Source organism: Pongo abelii, chromosome 3 (assembly GCF_028885655.2).
Source record: "Pongo abelii isolate AG06213 chromosome 3, NHGRI_mPonAbe1-v2.0_pri, whole genome shotgun sequence".
Taxonomy (NCBI): Eukaryota; Metazoa; Chordata; class Mammalia; order Primates; family Hominidae; genus Pongo; species Pongo abelii.
Genome location: NC_071988.2, coordinates 106,082,550 through 106,100,515, shown reverse-complemented (window position 1 = coordinate 106,100,515; position 17,966 = coordinate 106,082,550). Strand labels below are relative to the sequence as shown.

At 39.5% G+C, this 17,966-nt stretch overlaps 1 protein-coding gene across 10 annotated transcripts in view; it reads left to right on the top strand.

The window, feature by feature from the left end:
• WDFY3 (WD repeat and FYVE domain containing 3) overlaps positions 1-17,966 on the top strand; it is a 304,455-nt gene that overhangs the window by 241,733 nt on the left and 44,756 nt on the right. For 8 of the 10 annotated variants that reach the window (XM_054554129.2, XM_054554132.2, XM_054554131.2 and 5 more), the window contains 6 exons: positions 3,861-3,911; positions 6,188-6,356; positions 11,197-11,360; positions 14,209-14,357; positions 15,752-15,872; positions 17,391-17,476. In XM_054554129.2, the coding sequence (XP_054410104.1) occupies positions 3,861-3,911; positions 6,188-6,356; positions 11,197-11,360; positions 14,209-14,357; positions 15,752-15,872; positions 17,391-17,476 (740 nt within the window). The remainder of the gene's footprint in view (positions 1-3,860; positions 3,912-6,187; positions 6,357-11,196; positions 11,361-14,208; positions 14,358-15,751; positions 15,873-17,390; positions 17,477-17,966) is intronic. The other 2 variants (XM_054554134.2, XM_054554138.2) reach the window with 1 other exon arrangement.

The window sequence follows — 17,966 nt, the reverse complement described above, 5'->3', positions numbered from 1 at the left end:
CAGCTGTTGTTAGTCTTAGTATATTTTATGTGTGGCCCAAGACAATTTTTCTTTCAATATGGCCTAGGAAGCAAAAAGATTGGACACTCCTGAGCTAGATGCTCTACAGAGCAGTTTGAATGCATTTTGTTTCAGTCTCATAACAACCCTCTGAAGTACAGTTAATATTGTTATCCCAGTTTTACAGATGAGAAACTGAAACCTAGAGTAGTTAAGGAACCCCTTCTAGGCTGCAGCTGCTAAGTAGTGTAGTAAGGTAGGAGTATAGTTCAACAGTCCCCTAGTTGAATCACTTTGAAAAAGAAAAGATTCTAATGTTTGCCCATTTTGTGACATTATCCATTGATAGTGAATGTATTCCGTATTAGGTTTTATCTCTCTAGTGCTAACAAAGTGCCTAAGACTTAGTGAATATTGAGTGAATGAACTGCCAGCACTCTGTCTTCCCTAAGTTATAGACTTTTTTCCTTTTCTTTCTCTTTAGCATTCTATAGAATTTTCCTAAATCTAAAACTTTTCTACTAAAATGTCCTCGAATCCAATTTTATGGGCCCTGTAGTTTATGCAGTTTAGGAGAGGGCTTTATAAGAAAAAGAGTAAAAATTATGAATATAAAATTAGTAGGGCTTTGTTTCCAGGGTTTTGAAAGGGACTCAATGGAAGTGAAGGCCACTAAAGTTTAAACCACCTTAACTTCATAGTAAATCCACCTCTGCCGTGATCTGTATTAAAAAATATTGCCTCCCAGAGTTAGAGATCAATCAGTTCTTTCCTTTAAACTTCCATGAATTTGTTGCCCTTCTTGCATACATGTTTAATATAGTCAGTACTTTTTGTGATATAGGTTTGTGCCAACCTAAAGTTGCTTTTGAAGCCTCTTGATATTTAAAAGAGACTTTACCTGGTGCAAGGGCAAATGGATTTGATCTTTTGCCTTATTGATTAAAATAATTATTATTTCTCAGTAACATTTCCTTTTTTTGTCCTGTCCCTTAAGCTGAAGAATACAGTGGTGATTAAAAGTTAATTTCTTGTTTTAAAGTCTTTGATTTGTTAGAAATAAATCAGGTGATTTTTTTTTTTTTACTCATTAAAGTTTTATTTCTTAAACTTTGATAATGTCACATGCTGTATAACAAATAGCTTACCTAGTATAAGTTTTGAATTTTATTTATTGATTTTAAATTGGATGTTTGTGTATAGAATACGGAACATATTCAGACTTTAAAGCATTGATAGTTTATCAGTTATAATTATTGTAATAAAAATAGTAATAATTATTAATATCTTGAGAAAAATTAAGTACATATGGAAAATTCTGTATTCTCACATAAAAACGATTTATACTCTTCACACAGTAACCTTCCTTGGGGAGTAATTTTCATAATTAAAGCAAATGAATTATACTATAATTGTGTATTTTAAACAAATATTATAGATAGTGTAAGATGTAAGCCTGGGATATGCTGAAAATTCAAAATCTGGTTGTTCCTCTGAATCCTAAGGGAGGAAAATAATGTATATTTTGCCATTTTAAAAAAATTATGTTCAAATATTAACTAGGCTTTAATTCTGTAATTCCCTTATTTTTAAAGAATAATAATCTCAAACACATTTACTATTCTTTGCAAAGTTCATTACGGTGAAGAGTTTGTCTGCCTATTAATTTGGGGTTACTCAGGGGCAGGAAGCTAGTCAACTTTTAGGTTCCTTTTCTAACTAGGAGAGTTTCTTGTGGCTGCCTCAATATATATTTTTATATAATGTATACATGTCACAAGACTCGCAGAAACTAAGCAGCTCATTTAGCAAATTTCGTTGCCAGCTTTATAGAAAAATTTGAAGTAAAAGGACTATAACATTATTTGCTAGAAATTCTGACTTTGAAAAATGCAGGTTTCTATGTAAAGAATTATAGTAATAACTTAATGCTTTTTTAAATAAAAGGAAGCCAAAATAATGCTAAAATTATTGGTATAACATATTTACTATTGAGTGCTGGGCCTTTTAGTAAAATAAGAACTGGTTAATCAATCAGTGAGCAAATATGTATTAAATCGACACTGTATCATATGGTGCCAGGAAAAATATAAGGGTATACTTAGTAGACCCTGCCTACATCCTGGCTAGGAGTATATATAGTGAATGTCACAGTTAGGTGTGACATTGGTAATTGGTCTGTTTTGTTGTATTTATTTGTTGCATATCTATCCAACAGTCTATCTTATTTTTTTATTCATTTGTTTTAAGACAAGTTATCGCTCTGTTGCCCAGGCTGGAGTGCAGTGGCGATCTTGGCTCACTGCAGCCTCGACCTCCTGGGCTCAAGTAATCCTCTCGCTTCAGCCTCCCAAGCAGCTGGGATTACAGGCATGCACCACTACGCCAGGCTATTTTTGGATTTTTTGGTAGAGGTGGGGGATTTTCTATGTTGCCCAGGCTGGTCTTGAACTCCTGAGCTCAAGCAATCCACCCACCTCAGCCTCCCAAAGTGCTGGGATTATAGGTGTGAGCCACCGCTCCTGGTCCTATCTTGCTTTTGTTTGTTTGTTTTGTTTTGTTTTGTTTTATGAATTTCAGAGCGGGTTGAAGAATCCGTTTTCTTCACTTTCATGTGCATATTATGAGTTCAGTATTTGTTTACAATTCTTTTTTTCCTGAAGGAAATTTTATGTACATTGAAATATACAAATCTGAAGTGTACCGTTCAGTGATTTTTTTTCTTCCTTTTTTTAATGTTGGATTTCCTGATCTGTTCTTGCCATTAAAATACTTTTATTTTATTATGGTCTAGTCAGTGAGTTTTAACAAATATATACATTATACTTTTATCATCTAAATCCCTACCAAGATAAAGAACATTGATTAGATGTTAAATATTATTTTTCAATATAAGATATACCTTTACAAGTTTGCTTTTAAAAAGAAAGAATCACTAAAACCATGTGAAGTATTTGTAAGTATGCCTAGTGGGCCATGGTTTTGCCTTGGTAAGCAAACATTTGTGAAGACATTTTGCCTGCTCATGTTTACTATAGGGAAAAGTACCAGAAGTCATCACCAGATATAAACCATGAACAGGAAGGAAATTCGGAAGTGGTTTTTGGTTGCATTATTGTCTGTAGCTACCTGTGTGCTTACATGAAGCCACATGCTGCAGCTCAACAGAATTGCCTTCTTGTTAACCAGGATTTTATTCTGAAAATAAAATATAAAGCCATTACCTAATTCTTTTAAAAGTACTCTAGAAAAGCTTCTGATCTGGGGGCTGATGATCCAGTCTACCCTCTGCTTTCACCCTTTCTGGGATGGTAAAGGTAGTGAAGGAAGTAGGTCCTTATGCTTTAAAGGAGGATTCTTAAAGAGAATGATGTCTGTGGTATGGAGTATTGTAAATGATAGCTTAAATCAGCCATTTGCCCCTGTTACAACACAGATTTAGGGATAACCCCAGGGAAAGGAAGATGGAAGATGCTTGCTAGCATTAGGTTCTATTATCCTGATTTCAGGTTTGTTTTCTGTTTTTTTTTTTTAAACAGTGTAAAGAGTTGCCTGTAAATCATCCAAGTCAATGGCAGCCTGTGCTGAAGTTTTGCCTGTGTGATTTGTAAGAGTTTGTCCTGTTCAATAGCACTGAGATGTTTGCCGTATTTAAGCTTTACTTAAAACTGCTTTTGATCTGTGAGACAGTAACCACAAGATGCTTAGTGATTATTTAAGCTGCTTAGGCTGTCATGTTAATTTTGTTTGAGTAACTACATCTTTCATATTTCATACAATCCTCAAGAAAAATTTTATTTTTATGTTCTTCTTTGTTTTTTTTTTTTCTGATATGTCTATACTTAATACCCTGTTTTCAGTCTGAGATCCCAAGTAAACAGCCTGAGACACCCGATGATATTCCTCAAAAGGTAAAACACAAATTACAGTAAAAGAATGTAAACTACTTGTAAAGGTTTTGTTTTTTGTTTTCTGGTTTTATTTTTTTAAGTGCATGGTAGACTAGACTAACTTAAAAGATTGGCTTTCAATTTGTTCTTCCTATAAGTTCCTTAGAGTTGAACAGTTGGTTTCATTCAGGCTGAGAGATGTTGTTCTACTGTTTCTCAGCTTTTTCTAATTATCTCTTTTTAGGATTTATATGCCACTCACTAACAGACTGAGTTTTCACTGCTCTCACTATAAAAACATCTATTGCTTCACACATAAACTAACAAATTATGAGGCATGTTAGTAATGGGCAGCCTGGCATCTTCAACTTTTCAGTTACTCATTTAATTCTTCTAAATACTAAAGTGTGTATTTTGAGAATGCAACAGTGTCTCCTCTTTTAAAATTACTTTTTTCAATCAGAACGAATGGAAACAAAGAGTGTGTGATCACTTTTTAAAATACAAATTTATTTTAATTAGTAGAAAAGTTAATTATCGTTTTTGTATTCCAGAAAGATGAAAGTACATAATTTAATAAAAAATGTAGTTTTTTAGAACACAGAAATGTATATCAAAATATTTAGAAAAAAATTCTTTTAGGTCAATTTTAAATCTGTACCTGAAGTCAGTAATCAAGTAGATGCTGTCCCTCATCTATTAATTCATTGTCTTGCCCATCACTGACTATGCTTTTATCTTTTTAAATATTAGCAATTTTGAGTTGAAAATACCTCACACAAAAGAATTTTTATGGTACAAAATCTACGACCTTCCTTTCATTTTCAAAAATAGTGCAGTGTTCTTGTTTTTTTACCCATCAGTTCCTCCAAATTGTAATATTATTTTACATCATTTTAATACTTTGCTATGTCAAGTAATATTTTCAGTCTCCATTTGCTGTATATCATTCCTCAGTTCACTGGCAACTCTCTTTATTTCCTTGCTCTGTACCTGAAGTTAAAGAAGGTTAATGCGGCTTGACTTAGTTATCTTTTTATCTAAAATTTGGTTCAGTATCTCATTCTACATGTCTCACCCAAAGGACACTTGTTTTCCGCTTTAGTTGGAAATCACTTTAAAAAAATGTTGCTTGAAAAGGGCATTGTTGTAAATTATGCATATTGATTATTTGAGTTTGAAGAGTAGACAAGTAGTAAAATTTTTTAAATTATATATTCTTGTTTATAGGAAAGTAAAGTCATATTTAGAAGGGGAAGGTTTTAAAGCATATTTCAGATTTCATCTTTTTAAAATTATTAATCCATAGTCTGGGTCTAATTCCAATCCGAGGAACCTATATACATACAAACTTTTCCCTCTGCCTGATATTTTATAGGATATTTTAGATCTTAGTTTCTCATCTTCTGTGATTTTAAGGGGAAAACAATTTAAGGCAGTTGGAGAACCTGTTTTGAGAATAAAGACTAATCAGGAAAAGAAATGTTCATGTATCATGTTCTAAAACATCAAATCCTTATGTTTCTAGGTAATTAATTTCTTCTTCAAAATGGACTGCTGTATGTTCATTAAGAATGAGTATATCAAATACTCATTTAGTTGAGTTAGTTATGGATCATATTCCTTTACACAACAGACAATGAGAATGAGCAAATTGAAGATAGCAGCTTGCAATGACAAGCTAACCAGAGTGTCACCTGGCATAAAACTTCTTGATTCCTTTTTGGGTCAGGACTCTCAGAAGGATCTGAAGAAGGTTTTGGCCATTCTCAGTGAAACCTGGGAATATAGGAAAGAATAGGCCAGTTGAGTCTCTACCTCCAAGTATTTGAACTACACACTCACACCGATTATTCTGAGTGTGTGGACCTTTAGGCCTGACCTAATTACTTCACTTGGGGTGGAAGTGAAGTTCCAGGCACCTCACAGACTAGACAGGCTCTTTGCAGCTCGATGCTCTTCAACAGTGATCATTCTCTTTACCGGATGGGGAGGTTTTCTCATACACCAAAGAAGACACACTGCACTAACACAGAAACATTTTTTGGCTAGAGATTATTTCAGGAAGAACCAAGCTGCTAATATTGTTGTTTTATGTATGTCTTTTAAAAAATCAATGGAATTTTAAAATAGAGAAACTTAACCCAAAAGTGTGGATTTACTGTGTATACACATACAGTCTATGAAAAGCCCCTTTAAAAAGGTAACACACCTTGGCACCATACCTTCCCTCAAGAATATTATGTTTTAATTCTTGGTGATAGTTATCGGAGTCATTTTCTTTTGTCATTTCTTAGAAACCTGCTCGATACAGAAGAGCTGTAAGTTATGACAGTAAAGAGTACTACATGCGACTGGCCTCTGGCAATCCCGCCATTGTCCAAGACGCCATTGTGGAGAGTTCAGAAGGTGAAGCTGCTCAGCAAGAACCAGAGCATGGGGAAGACACTATTGCTAAAGTCAAAGGTCAGCCTGCCTTTTTGATTTTGATTAAAAGTGATTTTGGAACATTCTTGTATTTGAATTCATACAAAAATTTGAGCAACTGTAAATAGTAGGGCCAACTTTAAAAATATCCATACACATTTTAGCATCTCACCCTTCTTAAAGACTGATTCTTTGTCAGAACTAAAACGACTTGCTCTTGTTTATTGCCTACAAATGAATGTCACGTGCCCATTGGCTTAATGGTTTTTTAATTGTATTTCTCAGAATTCTCAGTGGCACTTAATATTTAGTTTTTTAAATATACATATGTATTTTTTCATGACACAGCATCAGGAGGTATTGAGAACATGAGCCTTGGCACTTGATATTTTAAGTTAAGGGCTTAATAACTAAATGAATATTTATGAAATTAAAATAAGTACTAAACCTGTCATTAGTGCATATTAGCCAATAGTAAGGAATAATGGTCTTTCTTCCTATGAGATGAGAGAGATTATCCCAAATCTAAACTTTAGGAGCTGAGTAGATGATGAATTGGGCTACAATGTCCATAGACTTTCGGATTCTGTACTTTTACATGTGGTGCCCTCAGCCTGAAATGGTTTCTTCTTTTCTTTTTTTTTTTTTTTTTTTTTTTTTTTTTTATTTCTGAAGTATTTATTGATCATTCTTGGGTGTTTCTCGGAGAGGGGGATATGGCAGGGTCATAGGATAATAGTGGAGAGAAGGTCAGGAGATAAACACATGAACAAAGGTCTCTGGTTTTCCTAGGCAGAGGACCCTGCGGCCTTCTGCAGTGTTTGTGCCCCTGAGTACTTGAGATTAGGGAGTGGTGATGACTCTTAAAGAGCATGCTGCCTTCAAGCATCTGTTTAACAAAGCACATCTTGCACCACCCTTAATCCATTTAACCCTGAGTTGACACAGCACATGTTTCAGAGAGCAGGGGGCTGGGGGAAAGGCCATAGATCAACAGCATCCCAAGGCAGAAGAATTTCTCCTAGTCAGAACAAAATGGAGTCTCCTATGCCCACCCCTTTCTACACAGACACAGCAACAATCTGATCTCTCCTTCCTTTCCCCACACTTCCTCCCCTTCTCTTCAACAAAACCGCCATCGTCCTCATGGCCCGCTCCCGATGGTCGCTGTCTCTTCGGAGCTGTTGGGTACACCTCCCAGACAGGGCAGCCGGGCAGAGGCGCTCCTCACCTCCCAGACAGGGCGGCTGGGCAGAGGCGCCCCTCGCTTCCCAGACGGGGCCGCCCGGGCAGAGGCGCTCCTCTCCTCCCAGACGGGGCGGCCGGGCAGAGGCGCTCCTCACTTCCCCGACGGGGCCGCCCGGGCAGAGGCGCTCCTCGCTTCCCAGACGGGGCCGCCCGGGCAGAGGCGCTCCTCAGTTCCTCCCAGACCGGGTGGCAGCCGGGCAGAGGCGCTCCTCACCTCCCAGACGGGGCGGCCGGGCAGAGGCGCTCCTCACTTCCCCAACGGGGCGGCCGAGCAGAGGCGCTCCTCACTTCCCAGAGGGGGCGGCCGGGCAGAGGCGCTCCTCACTTCCCAGACGGGGCGGCCGGGCAGAGACGCTCCTCACTTCCTCCCAGATGGGGTGGCGGCCAGGCAGAGGCGCTCCTCACCTCCCAGACAGGGCGGCCGGGCAGAGGCGCTCCTCACTTCCCAGACTGGGCGGCCGGGCAGAGGCGCTCCTCACCTCCTAGATGGGGCGACCAGGCAGAGGCGCTCCTCACTTCCCAGACGGTGTGGCGGCTGGGCAGAGGTGCTCCTCCCTTCCCAGATGGGGCAGCCAGGCAGAGGCGCTCCTCACTTCCCAGACGGTGTGGCGGCCGGGCAGAGGTGCTCCTCCCTTCCCAGATGGGGCAGCCAGGCAGAGGCGCTCCTCACTTCCTCCCAGACGGGGTGGCGGCCAGGCAGAGGCGCTCCTCACTTCCCAGAGGGGGCGGCCGGGCAGAGGTGCTCCTCACTTCCTCCCAGACGGGGTGGCAGCCGGGCAGAGGCACTCCTCACCTCCCAGACGGGGCGGCCGGGCAGAGGTGCTCCTCATCTCCCAGACGGGGCAGCCGGGCAGAGGTGCTCCTCACTTCCTCCCAGACGGGGTGACGGCCGGGCAGAGGCACTCCTCACCTCCCAGACGGGGCGGCCGGGCAGAGGCGCTCCTCACCTCCCAGACGGAGTGGTCAGGCAGAGGCGCTCCTCACTTCCCATATGGGGTGGCGGCCGGGCAGAGGCGCTCCTCACTTCCCAGATGGGGCAGCCGGGCAGAGGTGCTCCTCACTTCCTCCCAGACGGGGTGGCAGCCGGGCAGAGGCGCTCCTCACCTCCCAGACGGGGTGGCCGGGCAGAGGCGCTCCTCCCTTCCCAGACGGAGTGGCCAGGCAGAGGCGCTCCTCACCTCCCAGAGTGGGCGGCCGGGCAGAGGTGCTCCTCACTTCCTCCCAGACGGGGTGGCGGCCAGGCAGAGGCGCTCCTCACCTCCCAGACGGGGCGGCCGGGCAGAGGCACTCCTCACCTCCCAGAGTGGGCGGCCGGGCAGAGGCGCTCCTCACTTCCCAGAGTGGGCGGCCGGGCAGAGGGGTTTCTTCTTTTCTACAGCTTCTCCATTATCCCTACCTTCACACATCCTACTCAGTCTTAAACTCACTGGTCATATATAAAATCATCCTTCTCTAAAGTCTTTTCCAACTCCTCTGTTTACTGATAGTAGTTCGCTCATATCCATTATAGCAGTTTCAGTGATTTTTCACTGCTGTATGTTTCCACTTTCTAATTTATGAGTTTTTCTCAAAGACAGATTTTTTTTTCTCACTTTATAAATTTTGACACACGACTAGCACAGAATGAGGATTCAGTCAGTTCAACTGAGTAAGTAAATCAATCCATTGTTTTAATCTTTTTAAGCCTCTGATTCACCACAAATTCAAAAGTCTTGCATAGTCTATAAAGCCCTAAAGTGTAAATTAAGATTTTAAGTAAAAGTTTTAAAATTAAAAACTAATAAATTAAAAATGAGTTTTAATGAGTTAATAAATTAAAAATGAGTTTCAGATTGTTTTAAAAACTGATAGTATATGACTGTGTCAACAAAAAACACTATTGAGATTGTGATCAGTTTCTCCTGTTGTTATGACATACCTGTTCTCTCATGTGATGACTATGACTTATTAACATTTTATAATTGATCCAACATTTTCATAAAATCACTGAAACTGTTCGTAGTTGAACAGAGATTAAAGCCTTCTAATTTTGTTGACATTGCACCAGCATAGTTATTGAATTGGGTCCAAAGCTGTTGCTGGATACAAGCCAAGGTATAATTCACAGAGTTTGATAGATTATTTGTGTTTAGGTCATTGGCTTTTAACTTCTCTGGCCTGATTTTCGTAATCTAATTGAGCTAAAAGCACAAATATACAGGGTATTATGCTAGACATAGAAATGGAGGTTTTGATTCATTAAGCTAAAAATAATGCAGCTGTAAGCTTTCCCCCCTTGTGGATGTTCTCTGCAGGATTTGGTCTCTCTTGCTTACTTATTACACTTGTTCAAATATGAAAACAAGGCTCTTCTCAAAGCAAAGCAGAACCTCTGATAAGTAATATTCAAAGGGTAAGACTCAGGCTGACTTGTGCTTTTCCAAAGCGCTTAGAGCAACTGTAACAGGCAGGTATAGTGTTACTTTGGATGGCACAAAGAATATTAATATAATCAAAATGTGTGATTTGGCATGCATTTTCAGGACTTCTCATATTTTGGGTCCTCACTGGTTACTATCAACTGATTTTAATTTATCCTACTGTGATTATTAAAAAGTTGTCAAAATGTAGGTAGTAAAATGTTTCCTTAATCTGCAAATTAGATTATATGTCCCTGTATTATAAAGAATTCTGTTCTTTCTGACCAAAATTCTGTATTTTGATCAGATTAATTCATGTATGAAAAGCCATACTGCCACTTGTGAAATGAGGCATGAAATAGTCTTCAAGAGCCCTCCAAGTAGGTGGGATATCTCATAATCATGTTTATTTTTTACTTTTTTTGAGACAGAGTCTTGCTGTGTCACCCAGGCTGGAGTGCAGTGGTGTGATCTCAGCTCACTGCAACCTGTGCCTCCCAGGTTCAAGCGATTCTCCACCTCAGCCTCCTGAGTAGCTGGGACTACAGGCATGCACCACCACACCCAGCTAATTTTTGTATTTTTAGTAGAGACGGGGTTTTGCCGTGTTGCCCAGGCTAGTCTCAAACTCCTGACCTCAGGTGATCTGCTCCCCTTGGCCTCCCAAAGTGCTGGGATTATAGGTGTGAGCTACTGCACCCAGTCGTAATCATGTTTATAATTTGCTATCTTTATTTTTGTGACAATAATTGATTATTTACTCATGGTGTCCCCTTAATGACACCTACCTAAGCTATACCATTCTTACTATTATAGCTTTCTATTATCATCATTACCTGACACTATTGAGAATTTATTATGTATTAAGCATAATACTAAGCACTTTATATGAATTACCTAATTTAGTCCTCCAACAATCCTCTAAGATAGTGTACTTGTACCATGTTTTTTGTTGTTGTTGTTGTTGTTTTAAGACAGAGTCTTGCTACGTTGCCCACACCTGGCTCTTGTCCCAGCTTTATAGATAAGAAACTAAGGTTCAGAAAGTTGAATAATTTGCCAAGGTCATTAACTCCAGAGGACTATGTTCTTAACCACTGAATGTGCTACCTCCCTATACCTTCCAGAATTGTCTCAAATTGGAAATCTATAGAAGGAACTACATGAGACTAAACTGCTTCCCCACAAGGTCCGTACAATGCCACATGGCCCTCTTGGTTATTATACTGTAGGTTTGGTCAAGCCTCCTCTAAAACGCTCCCGATCTGCACCTGATGGAGGAGATGAGGAGAACCAGGAGCAGCTACAAGACCAGATTGCTGAGGGCAGCTCCATAGAAGAGGAGGAGAAAACAGATAATGCTACCTTACTGCGCCTGTTAGAGGAAGGAGAAAAGGTATTGTACTTCTGAAAAGTAAGGATTGTAAATACTTCAGTAACATATTATTAAGACAAGATGAGTTGATAGGGTAGCTGTGGAAAGTAAATGCATTAGCCTCAGTAATAAAATACAGCTTTAAGCAGCCTTTTGGGTTCAGTACTCTACTTTTCTCATCTGTAAGGGTTTTCTCATACCCTGAAACATTAAACAGCATAAGATTTCATCAGATACAGTGTTAACAACTGGCATCTAATTCTCTTTCTTCCTCTGTACCACAGATCTTGCCATAATTCTCTATTTCAAATCCATGTAGATAGCCTATTCAGTAACTGGCCTTGTATTTTTTTCTACATCTCCATAATTCCAGTAATAACCTACAAGCGGCTTCAGCCAATCTGGACTGTCACCTCCAGCCTTGGATTATTTAGCCCCTGCTCTCCTTCACTCACAGAAGACATCACCTTCCTATTTCTTGCTCAACCTCCAATACCCTGCTGACCTCTCTGGTCTCATTCCACTGACTCTGTCTTGTAGCCTGAGCCCCTGCAGCTTGGTACACCTTGGAGTTCGTTACATCCACCATGTTGTGTTTTTTTTTCCACTCTGCACTTTACTCATTGTGGTTGTCCATGTTGCATTGCTATAAAGGAATACTTGAGGCTGGATAATTTATAAAGAAATAGGTTTGTTTGGCTCAACGCTTCTACAAGCTGTACAAGCATGGCACCAGCATCTGCTCGGCTTCTGATGAGGCCTTAGAAAGCTTTAACTCATGGCAAAAGATGAAGGGGGAATAGGCTTGTCACATAGTGAGAAAAGGAGCTCTTGTGTGAACTGATAGAGTAAGGACTCATTACCGCCAGGACAACACCAAGCCATTCATGAAGGGCCCACCCGCATGACCCAGACACCTCCCATAAGGCCGCACCTCCAACAATGGGGATCACATTTCAACATGAGATGTGGAGGGGACACATATGCAAACCGTGTCACTCATATTGTTTTTTTCTGCCAAAATGCCCCTCTTCCTTTTACTTGCATAACCTTTATCCTAATAAATCCTGTGTGTTATAATCCCATTTATCTGGATGTTTGTAATATTCAAACATAGGAAGCTTTCTTTGACTCTTTTGCTAACTCAGGCTTGGTTGGATGCCTTTCCTCTATACTTTCATGATGGCTTATATATATCATTCTGTATTATCATGTCATAATTACTTGTTCCAGTAGCTTTCTCTCTTGTCCTAGATGTTGAGCTCCTTATAGGCAAACTGTGTCTTATCCCTATCTCATTGCCTTACACAGGTCCAGTTGCATAATAGACAACCAGTAAACCTTTGAATGAAGGAGTGATTGGTTTAATAAACAAGGGAATGAATGACTTGAATGTGTCATGAATATCACCTTTTTAAAGGATGTTCTTTTGCCTATTATATTAGATCTTGGTATAACCTTTGAGTTCTTACCCTCTAAGAAGTAGTCACCAGAAATTGGAGTGTAATCAAAACAGTTCTGTTCAAATGTATGCCCTAATTAATATTGAATGACAATACATTAGAAAAGATCATGTAACTGTAAAAGTACACCAAGTATGAAGGAAGCACAAGAGAGGCTTCTAGGGACTGGGGAGCATTCTGTTTCTTGGTCTGGATGCTGGTCACACCAAATTTTTAACATTTGAAAATTCATCCAACCATACACTTAGGAAATAAACATTTTGTGTGTGTGTGTATGTGTCTGTGTTTATATATAACATATGTATGTGTGTATGTATATATATGCATAAAATGTATTGCAATAGAGAAACTTTTAAAGTACATCAGGATTGATCAAATGTAGCAATGAAAATTGACTTATATTTAGATATTTTAGAAAACCTATTACAATGCTTTCATTTTTAAAACTTTTAATCTCATGAGTACAGTTTTTGCTCTAGTTGCTTTAATAAAAGTGCAGGAAGTGTATTCAAACTGACATGTGTTTGACTCTGATTTAATTGCTGATTTTTGTCTTGACTCATGTTGAACTAAGTTTAAGCAAGAAAGAGTTCTTACAAAGAATTAGATACTGCCCTTTGGGAGAAAACAATACTTATTTTGAGAGATTTAGCAACGCTCCTTCCTATGAGGAAAATACAACTTCTGCCAAGCTTGGCTTTTTGCAATGGTACAATAGTCTCCAGGGAGCAGAATCCAGGTGGGGAATGAATAGAAACAAATTCTACAGTTCCATTTCCAGGGGGTATGATGGAAAAAGAAGGTAAACTGTGTGGAACAGAAAGCAACCAATAATTCCTAATCTGATTATGTCATTATCTCACTTATTTCTCACAACAAGCCAATTAGAAATTTACAAGTAAAGACATGGAGGCTCAGAGAAATTAAGAAACTTGACCCAGTCTACAAAGTGGCAGAACTGGAAATTTACCCTGAGTTAGCAGGCCCTGCAATTTTCACTCTGTATCATCTTGCCTCACATAGAACACAATCCTCTTCTAATCTCCTTACATGTATGCCTCAATTCCCTTTCCTGCCAAGTTTGCTGTGTCTGTCTCCCTTCATGAGAGCAGGAGCCTTATCTAATGTTCTTGACTTTTAGAAGCTAGCGCATGTTTGCCTGGCCTACATAAAGTACACCCAGAATATTGAGAGAGATGGGATTGGCAGATGAGTGGATGGGTATGAGTGAATTGTTTAGTTTTACTCTAGTCAGATGTAAATCAGACTGTAATCTAAGCTTAATCTTCTCAATGTGCTTAAACTCTGATTTAATATGCTTAGCTCTAGGGATGCCATAGTAGTCTAACAAAAATTGATCTTTACAAAAAGCCTATATTAATGAATGTTTGTGGGCTTCTTTATAGATCCAACACATGTACCGCTGTGCTCGAGTCCAGGGCCTAGATACCAGTGAGGGGCTCCTTCTTTTTGGTAAAGAGCATTTTTATGTGATTGATGGATTTACCATGACAGCAACCAGGGAAATAAGAGATATTGAAACCTTACCTCCAAAGTAAGTAAATGAATGAAGAGACACAATGTATGGCTATCTTTAGAAGACAGAAAATGTATTTGCATAGTTTTCTTTTTTAATCAAAAAATTGTGTTCTAGGTGATGTTATCTCAGTTTGTGTGTATTCTATCATTACATATTCACAAAGATGATATTCAGTTATTTTAAGGTAATAATGAAAATGTTTGGCTTGTTTATCAAGATGAAAGCTAAATAACATTTCTGTGCATTCTGAGTTATTTATATTATAATCTATATATTTACGAATTTATTCTGAATTTATAAATTGTCCTTTTAAAAAATATAGCAGATATACAATTGTAGAGAAAATACTCTTTTTTTTTTTTTTTGGAGACAGAGTCTCAGTCTGTCGCCCAGGCTGGAGTGCAGTGGTGCAGTGGCGTGATCTCAGCTCACTGCAAGCTCCGCCTCCCGGGTTCATGCCATTCTCCTGCCTCAGCCTCCCGAGTAGCTGGGACTACAGGCACCCGCCACCACGCCAGGCTAATTTTTTGTATTTTTAGTAGAGACGGAGTTTCACCATGTTAGCCAGGATGGTCTCAATCTCCTGACCTTGTGATCTGCCTGCCTCGGCCTCCCAAAGTGTTGGGATTACAGGCGTGAACAATACTCTTAAAAATGAAAGAGCATCATCAGGTACTTGGAGTACCCTAGAAACAGCATGACTAAAGCATTAGCAGAGATTTACTGACTGAGTTGTAGGCATCTTCCTTTTCTTCTACCAGTCCTGTGATGAAAGTGATAGTGAGTAGTGGAAAACTCAGGAGACAGACCAACCTAGAAGAAAGTTACGAAGCTGAGGGCTTAGAAGATCAACAGGCTGCTTCTCTTCCTTTAACATTTTCCTAGCACCCTTGAATACAGACATTGTTTCTGTAGTTCATTCCTAGGAGATATTTCAAATAATTACTTTCAGCAACAATCAGGGTCACATGAAGTCCTTCGTGGGTCCTTTTTCCATACAAAAATATTTAAAATTGTATGTTGTGGCTAATGGTATAAATATACTCATATATTAAAATGTGTTTTTCTACCTAAAAGTTGATTTTTTTTCTGATTTTTAAAAGAAATTAAGACATTTTCTTGGGCCCCAAAATATGTGAGCTGAGGCACTGTGCTAACCATGTCTGGTAGATAACTTGGTCCTCACAGTAATAAGGGGATTTTTAAAATTATATTCATCAAAGGGGGTTCCTTGTATCTCAGGTAGCTAACAAATTCTTCTTTTAAATGTATTTTTTAACTGAAAATTCTGATATATATTATTCCTCCATCCTGTTCATGTGTTTAAAATTAGCACACCCTTTGTGGAACAGTGAATTTATCCCTTGCTGTGTTTTTGTTTATTTGCTTTTTCTCTTGGCTACCTGTAGTATGCATGAGCCTATTATCCCTAGAGGAGCCAGGCAAGGCCCTAGTCAACTCAAGAGAACATGCAGCATTTTTGCATATGAAGATATCAAGGAAGTTCATAAAAGGAGGTATCTCCTGCAGGTGAGTCAATTTAGTAGTACTGTTTTATCCTGTTTCTTTATTCTGAAAATGTATTATTTTATTTTATTTTATTTCTTTTTTTTAGTTTTTTTATTTTTTGAGACAGAGTCTCGCTCTGTCGCCCAGGCTGGAGTGCAGTGGCGTGATCTCAGCTCACTGCAACCTCCACCTTCTGGGTTCACGCCATTCTCCTGCCTCAGCCTCCCAAGTAGCTGGGACTATAGGCACCCGCCACCATGCCAGGCTAATTTTTTTGTATTTTTTTAGTAGAGACGGGGTTTCCCTCTGTTAGCCAGGATGGTCTCGATCTCCTGACCTCATGATCCACCCACCTCGGCCTCCCAAAGTGCTGGGATTACAGGCTTGAGCCACCTCGCCCGGCTGAAAATGTATTATTTTAAAATTGATATGTGCCATGGAAACCCTCAATAGGAGCTGCATTTTTTTTTTTTTTTTTTGAGATGGAGTCTTGCTTTGTCACCCAGGCTGGAGTGCAGTGGCCCGATCTAGGCTCACCACATGCTCCACCTCCCTGGTTCACACCATTCTCCTGCCTCAGCCTCCTGAGTAGCTGGGACTAGAGGTGCCCGCCACCATGCCCAGCTAATTTTTTTGTGTTTTTTAGTAGAGATGGGGTTTCACCATGTTAGCCAGGATGGTCTCGATCTCCTGACCTCGTGATCCACCTGCCTCAGCCTCCCAAAGTGCTGGGATTACAGGCATGAGCCACCGTGGCCGGCCAGGATCTGCATTTAGAATAATCCTTAGATTTGGTTATAGACAGACTCAGGTCACGTGGATGCATAATTTTGTATAATGCATTTCTCTTGTTTAAACACAGCCTAAAATTTGGGTAATTATCTTTGTTATCCATCTTTCCCTGTAGCTATCGAAATCAACATTTTAGTTTTCTTCTAATATATAAAAATTACATCCTTACTATAATTTTATAAAATTATAATTATAAAATTATAATTACTTTTTTTATTCTGTTATTAAAGACTTTAGAAATAAATTGAGCAGAATAAGAAATATCTATTTATTGTGTAGCTTAATCTGCAGGGAATTCATGACTCTAAAAGTGTTAGCAAATTAACTTTTTTTTTTTTTTTTTTTTTTTTTTGTCTGAGATGGAGTCTCGCTCTGTCGCCCAGGCTGGAGTGCAGTGGCGCGATCTTGGCTCACTGCAAGCTCCGCCTCCTGGGATCACGCCATTCTCCTGCCTCAGCCTCCCGAGTAGCTGGGACTACAGGCGCCCGACACCAAGCCCGGCTAATTTTTTGTATTTTTTAGTAGAGACGGGGTTTCACTGTGTTAGCCAGGATGGTCTCGATCTCCTGACCTTGTGATCCACCTGCCTCAGCCTCCCAAAGTGCTGGGATTACAGGCATGAGCCACCGCGCCCGGCCGCAAATTAACTTCTTGAACATTGTAGAAATTTATAGTGGAAAAGTTAATATATAATTTTATTTGTGAACTTCTGTTTTTTCTTAATGTTTTTCTCTCTGATCATTTCAGCCTATTGCTGTAGAAGTTTTCTCTGGAGATGGACGGAATTACCTCCTTGCTTTTCAGAAAGGAATCAGAAACAAAGTCTATCAAAGGTCTTGTTTATTAGGAACACTTTGTATACTATTATGGGAAGATATGGGAGGGGGACTCTTTTCTCAGTTTTGCTGGTTTTTAAAAATCTAGATCAGTGAGCCAACATCTTTGAAAAAAATAATTTATATTATTTTTGCCAGCCTCTTGAAACAATTATTATTCTAACTTTTAAAATGATGCAATTCTATTGTGACATACCATTTTTCCTCCTGGTAACTTATAGTAGAGATCATCAAAAACTACTTTTATCACTAAGTCCTGTGTCTCTAAATACAAAGGATGATGAAACTGCAGCTTTAAAAATAAAACTTTAGTTTCTTTTTTTTTCTTCTTTTTTTTTTTTTTTTTTTGAGACGGAGTCTCGTTCTGTCGCCCAGGCTGGAGTGCAGTGGCATGATCTTGGCTCACTGCAAACTCCGCCTCCTGGGTTCATGCCATTCTCCTGCCTCAGCCTCCCGAGTAGCTGGAACTACAGGCACCCGCCACCAT